Genomic DNA, 6,999 nt, shown 5'->3' on the forward strand with positions numbered 1-6,999 from the left:
CGTCTGTCCGTCCTGGAAGAGGGATCCCTCCTCAGTTGCTCTTCCTGAGGTTTCTACCGTTTTTTTCCCCGTTAAAGGGTTTTTTTTGGGGAGTTTTTCCTTATCCGCTGCGAGGGTCATAAGGACAGAGGGATGTCGTATGCTGTAAAGCCCTGTGAGGCAAATTGTTATTTGTGATATTGGGCTTTATAAATAAAATTGAATTGAATATATATATATATATATATATATATACAGTATATATATATATATATATATATTTGTATATATATATACATACAGTATATATACAGTATATATATATATATATATATCTATATACACACACACACACACACACATTTGTATGTAAATAAATCCCTGAAATAAACCTTTATTATGTTCACAGACAGGGCCGTCGCAACCGGACAGGCAAACTAGGCAATTGCCTAGGGCCCCGAGCTGGAAGGGGGCCCCCAGAGACGGCTGACATTGGTCCATATCAATGACAATATGATGGAACCCCTATAGACACTGCAACAACGACAACACGTTGGAATCCCCCCTAATGGGGCCCCCTACTAGCTGCTGCTTGCAAGTGGCTAAGTAGGGTGACCAGAAGCCCCGCATTGTGCAGGACTGCACAGCATTTCTGTCTCTTTTCACGCGTCACGCATATTGAGACCATATCCCGCATGATTGGTTACCACCCGCACTAGCATTGTTGGAGTACCGTAGTACTACGGTACCTCACGGTACCACTACTGTGGGATAAGTTCAAAGTCCAATCGCAAGAGGGTGAGTGTCCATGCGCCATCCAATAACGGCGCGCGCTGGCAACCTGGCACTCAATATGCTGCTTCCATGACTGCCCAGAAATACCTGAACAGCCGAGCCGTGGCGGCACACAGGTATGTGATGTGTCAGAGGAGAAACGAGCCTTTCACATTTCTCTCTTTGTGGCAGGTAACGGTCCACAAACCTCACCGCACTTTAGGGACTGTTCTTTACTTATGAAGGGACTGTTCTTTACTTGTCAGGGGAGGAGGGTGGCTGGTCTTGAAACAGCCCTGTTCACAGATAATATTATATTCACACATTTAGAGGTTATAGGTGGATTTGTCAACTCCGTCACGTCAACTCCGTCAGGCGTGAACCTGACGGAGTTGACATGTGACAGAGTTGGCAAAAGGGAATGTATTTTCCCGCCAAAACAGGAGTTGTACACTGCAGCTACCTGGCTTTTCCTTGCTTGCTAGCTGCCTCAATAACCTCGCTAACATGTCTAAATTCGATTCACTACTGTTTAAAAAAAATCATCATAATGGAGAGACAGTGTTGACATGTTCCAGCTGTGTGATATTCCAGAATATCAACATTTTTCTAAAATATTAAAAAATTTAAAACTTACCAGAGTATATTTGGTAGTGCTGCATTCAGCACAGTCAGGAAGATTAAAAGGGGTCCTCAAGGATTTTGCTAACCATGCTATTGCCTGATTTAGTTAGAATTATGAAAAAATCTGATGGAGTTGACAGAAACTGAGGACACAACTTTGATAGGCATTTTAAAACATTTTATTCAGGCTTACAGTTAGGCATAATTAAGGGTGTGGTAGCTTTGAGTGAAAGGCTGTCTGTGGGGCCTCACCTCTTGTTCCCAGCAGTTCTCAGTCAGATTCACTCCTCACTCCTCCACACCTCCACTTCCTCATCCAAATATGGTTGATTCCAGCTAAAGATGGTGATGGCCAAGATGCTAAAATCAATGCTTCAAACAGGAGTCCACAAACAAGTATGTGACATCATGGAAGCTATGTCCATAATTTGACACAGCCTGTGAAAAGTCACATTTTGACACATCTGCTGGCTGTAAATATGTCCATAATAGACTGAGAAGTATTTAATAATTTACATGCAGCACAAGAGCTCTTGTTATAGGTTTTGTGGGTGTGTCAATGTCCAACTGCAAACTGGGGCAAACTTAACGGTAACTTAATTTGCTTGAAACTTTTTTTTTTTCTTTTCATATAATAGAATAGAATACATCTTCATCATACGTCAAGGTGGAAATTCTGTCCTTGGCCCACCAGACTCAGGAGAGAAACTTAAGAAAAAAAAAGGCAAGCAATAAGTAAAACAGACATATAGACAAGGACATTACTTTACACATTAAATGAGTTCATGTCAGTGTCTGTCTGTGGTTTAAAATTCATCAGTCACTTGTTGAATGAAGAATGTTGATGCCATTTGAGATAAAGGACATCTTGACTACATTTTTAGTTGCCGGAGGGACTCTATAGCGACTCCTGGAGCTCACAAGCTTAAACTGGCTGAAGAGAGGATGAGAGCTAACTGCTAAGATACTACTACCTAATCCTCTTTTTTTTTTTTTGCAAAGAATTGGGTCAAGGGCTTTTGTGGCTCGGCAGCTATTTTGCCTGCCATTGACACAACCCTAAAGAGTTTATTCTTAGATGTGCAGTTCTGGTGACCATACTAGGCAGAAAGGTAAAAAGTTGAAACACTCAACCTTAGTTTTGTACACTAGTTCTCAAATCTGCTGTCTAACACTGAGGCCACTAAGTTTCCTTAGAAATTGCTGTGAGCATTTCTTGAAACTACACTCAGTATTTCCAGAGAAGCTCACCTGAAGTGTACCAAGGTATTTAAAGTTTTCTACAGTTTCAACATGTTGGCCATCAAGACAAACTGCCTCTGTGTTCAGATCTTGATTTATGCAAATAATTAATACTTTAATCTTGGCCACGTTAATTTCTACCTCACTTGTGCAACACCATGCTTGAAGGGCCTTAATGTGGGCCAGATAGGCAGCTTCACCTGATGGGTTTTTTGGGGAGTTTTTCCTTATCCGCTGCGAGGGTCCAAAGGATAGAGGGATGTTATATGCTGTAAAGCCCTCTGAGGCAAATTGTGATTTGTGATATTGGGCTTTATAAATAAAATTGATTGATTGAAATTGATTGATTGAATGTGTTTTCTGTAAAACACCAACTATGGCCATGTCATCAGCATACTTAAACAAGGAGCCATTGGAACTATATCGGTAGTGAAACTAATGTCAGAAAGACTTTCATATTAGCCCCGCAATTAGACATCAATCAAGTCGACTCAACAATACTAACTAAAGCTATGAACAAAATTTCACTTTAAAATTACACCAGTGATGACATGTCAAAATGTCTGCCTTAAAAAAGGTCTATGGTGGCAAAATTGATGGAAATGAGAAGCGTACTTTTATCTACTGAAATCAAAGAGCAATTATTTAAAAATGATTCAGAATACTAATGGTAAATCTGCCACTGTATTTAAATATGGGACAATTGAATAAGTGAATTAAAATGGAAAATGTGCGAATATGAAAATGGAAAAAATAGAAAGTCTTTTTTTTCTTAGGATGTTGCTAATTTCACCTCCAATACCAACAACCCTACAGATTATCCCACATTTTTTCAGGCAATTATATATATAAATTTAGATATTCTGATACTAATACATACAACTTTTAGTTAGTAGTTTATTTGTACCAGCTGACTGGCTTTGTCTCTATGAAATTGTTATTTTACACTCCACTTCATGGTATCACATCTAGTCTGGGAATAAACGGCCTCCCTGCTTTCCCGCTAAAATCCTTGTCATCAGGGGGCTTGGTGTGGGTGCTGGGTGTTGGGCTGGGCTGGGGGCGCCGTTCACAGGTGGCCTGGGGATGGGTGTGCCACGTCCCATCCCGGTAGGTGCAGTAGCATACTGTCTGCTCGTCAATGTTGACACGCTCCCCCGCTGGAATCACCCTGTTCCCAGCAAAGCAGTTTGGACCTAGAGTGACAGCAAAGGCAGTACAGGGGCAAGTTACTCTCACAACATTTATTATTATTATTATTATTATTATTATTAGGGATCAAAGCGGTGACCTGCTGCTGGAGACCTATAGTTTTTTAGGGGTTCCAGGACGAGGGGCTAAAACCCTATTCTTTTTGTGCTGATTTATTATCATTTTTCCTCACAACTGATTTTTTTTTTTTAAGATATTTTTGAGGGGCATTTTGCCTTTAATTGATAGGACAGTCAAGCATGAAAGGGGGAGAGAGAGTGGGAGTGACATGCAGCAAAGGGCCACAAGCTGGAGTCGAACTCGGGCCGCTGCAGCAACAGCCTTGTATATGGGGCGCCTGCTCTATCCACTAAGCCACTGATGCCCCGCTCACAACTGTTTTTAGCAAATTCCTGTGAGATGGTACATCATAGACCCAAGAAATGTTCTCCAAAGATTGGAAGTTGTGTGCAAATGCTGCCCAAGAAATATGACCTCAATAACCCTGACGGGAGCAGTATAAATACAGGTCAGCTTTAGAGAAGGTGTGGCTCAGCACATAAATAAACCTAACTCCATAACCCTTATGCAAATAATCACAAAACCTACAGGAAATGTCTACAGAAATATTAACAACATACCTTGCAAGTTTCATCCAAATTGACCACAAGGGGGTGCCACAAATGCAAAAAAATGGGGGTGGCATAACACAAATTAAACTATAAATCAGAAGTTGTTTGTCCAGTCATTACAAAACTAGCAGGATATGTTGAATAATAATGTTGAACCACATATGTAAACTTATTTTTATATTATATTCATAATTGTTAAATCAGTAGTATCATAGTTTTTGATTGATATTCCCTAGCTTTAATGATCTGGTCCAGTCTCACCACTGTCATCAGTGCCCTTTCACTGCAGCAGTCAACTGTTTCCAGTTAAAAGCTCTTAAAACCCACTGAACGCTCCCCACCATCTCTAGATGGCAAAGTCAGAAACTAGCTGAAGAACATGGTAGAGCATTTAGCAGCTGTAGAGACAGATTATTTCTCCAGAGTTGGTAGAGACCAAACACAGAACTAAGACTGAGTGAATATGATTCTTCAGGTGGCCAGAAACACAAGTCCAAATAAATGCTAATGTTGCTCCATAATTGCTGAATGTGTAAATAGGTTACTGCTTTATTTGTTTTAAGTCATTAGGTGATAATACTTCACTGTTTTATTTATGGCTTTTTTCTCTGAAGTGAATGCAACATTAAGTGAGGCTGTAGACTGAAAGTTATGTGGAAAAAAAAATAAATAGAATTACCGCCCCACGGTTGTATGCCAATCAATTTTAAATTTTAAATGTCTGTGAAAAGATGGATGCTTCATACACAGAAGAGCTATAAAATCAGCACAATTTCAAGGTGAACATCCAAGATAAGTGCCACCAATTAAGTATCTGACCAAATATATGGTCCTGAGATATGACGCTGAATAATGGCCAGTTAAGTGTTTTATGCAGAACATTATGATGTAACAGTAAAGCTGACCTTTGACCTTTTTGGTATAAAATGGCATCACTACATCATTTTATCATCATATTATGTGTCACATTTTGTCATAATTAGCATATAAAAACATATTTTGTGAGATCACATTGACCTTAACCTTTGACGACAAAATTCTAATCAGTTTATTCAAGTGGACGTCTGTGTCAAATTTAAAGAAATTCCCTCGGGGTGTTCTTAAGATATCGTGTTCACAAGGATGGGACGGACAGTCAACAGACAGTTGACAGACAAAGCAAACAACCTGGAAACATAATGCTTCTGGATTGCGGACATTGGAAAACACATATTGAGAAATCTGGCATTGACAACTGCTTGGACAGCAACATAGAGCAAGGAAAACGGACTGAAAGACAAATGTTGGTAAGCTGGTTGCTAGCAAAGATAGCTAGCGTAGCAGGCTGGAGCAGTACTCCAGCGTTAACAACGTGATCGTAGCAGGCTGGAGACTAAGGTGCTCCTATGCCAGGGCGGTGACACCGTCGGAAAACAGCAGGGAACCCACCGAGTCTGACTTGGAGTCCCTTGAGCATCAGGTGACGGCCTTCTTTAAAAACAAAGGAATTACCATCAACATCTAAATAACACATGTTGCTACTGCAACGATGAACAATATAACAGCAACGTACATCTGAGCATGGTATGTCAATTATTCACTTTAATAGTAGAAGTTTATATGCTAATTACCATAACATAAAAAAATATTTCAATCAATTCAGAAAACGATTTAAGGTCATAGCTATATCCAAAACCTGGCTTAACTCTGAGAAGGGAGCAGGCTTCGAGTTAGAAGAATACAAATTCTATTACATGAACAGGAAAAATTAAAAAAAGCAGGGGGTGTAGCCTTATATGTCGGTAATAATAACCTTACCCATAAGGTGGTAGAGAACATGCCAACCACAACTGATGATGTAATGGAATGTATTTCTGTAGAGATCTGCATGGAAAAGCAAAAAAATGTGATTGTCAGTTGTGTGAACTGGGCACCAGGATCCAGCATTGAAACCTTCACAAACATTATGGAGGGAATATTTCCTAAAAACAACCAGAAAATTATGTTCCCCTGTGATGATTTTTACATAGACCTGTTAAATCTTAACAAACACAAAATGACTGATGAATTTATGGATACAATGTACAGTATGAGTTTATATCCACTGATCACCAAACCTAGCAGAATAACAACACACTGTGCCACTCTTAAAACCTCTTCTGTGACAGAAAGACAAAACAGGAGAATTAAATGCGGACTGTTAAATATCAGGTCTCTATCGTCTAAAGCAGTGTTAGTAAACGAATTAATATCAGATAATCATATTGATTTACTCAGTCTCACAGAAACCTGGCTGTGTCAAGATGAATATGTTAGTCTCAATGAATACTAACAGGAACTAAGAAACGAGATCATATTTCTCCTGTTTTAGCTTCTCTGCACTGGCTCCCTGTAAAATCCAGAATTGAATTTAAAATCCTACTGTTAACTTATAAAGCTCTAAATGGTCAAGCTCCATCATATCTTAGTGAGCTCATAGTGCCATATTATCCCACCAGAACACTGCGCTCTGAGAATGCAGGGTTATTCGTGGTCCCTAAAGTCTCCAAAAGTAGATCAGGAGCTAGAGCCTTCAGCT

At 39.7% G+C, this 6,999-nt stretch overlaps 1 protein-coding gene across 3 annotated transcripts in view; it reads right to left on the bottom strand.

The window, feature by feature from the left end:
• Positions 1-1,566: 1,566 nt before the first annotated feature.
• si:dkey-283b1.7 (von Willebrand factor C domain-containing protein 2-like) overlaps positions 1,567-6,999 on the bottom strand; it is a 73,330-nt gene continuing 67,897 nt past the window's right edge. For 2 of the 3 annotated variants that reach the window (XM_050070310.1, XM_050070309.1), the window contains exon 3: positions 1,567-3,815. In XM_050070310.1, coding sequence (XP_049926267.1) covers positions 3,574-3,815 — 242 coding nt within the window. In that variant the 3' untranslated portion in view covers positions 1,567-3,573. Of the gene's footprint in view, positions 3,816-5,870; positions 5,913-6,239; positions 6,306-6,999 lie in introns of all 3 variants that reach the window. The other variant, XM_050070307.1, reaches the window with a different exon arrangement.

This window comes from Epinephelus moara, chromosome 18 (genome assembly GCF_006386435.1).
Source record: "Epinephelus moara isolate mb chromosome 18, YSFRI_EMoa_1.0, whole genome shotgun sequence".
In the NCBI taxonomy this organism is placed as follows: domain Eukaryota; kingdom Metazoa; phylum Chordata; class Actinopteri; order Perciformes; family Serranidae; genus Epinephelus; species Epinephelus moara.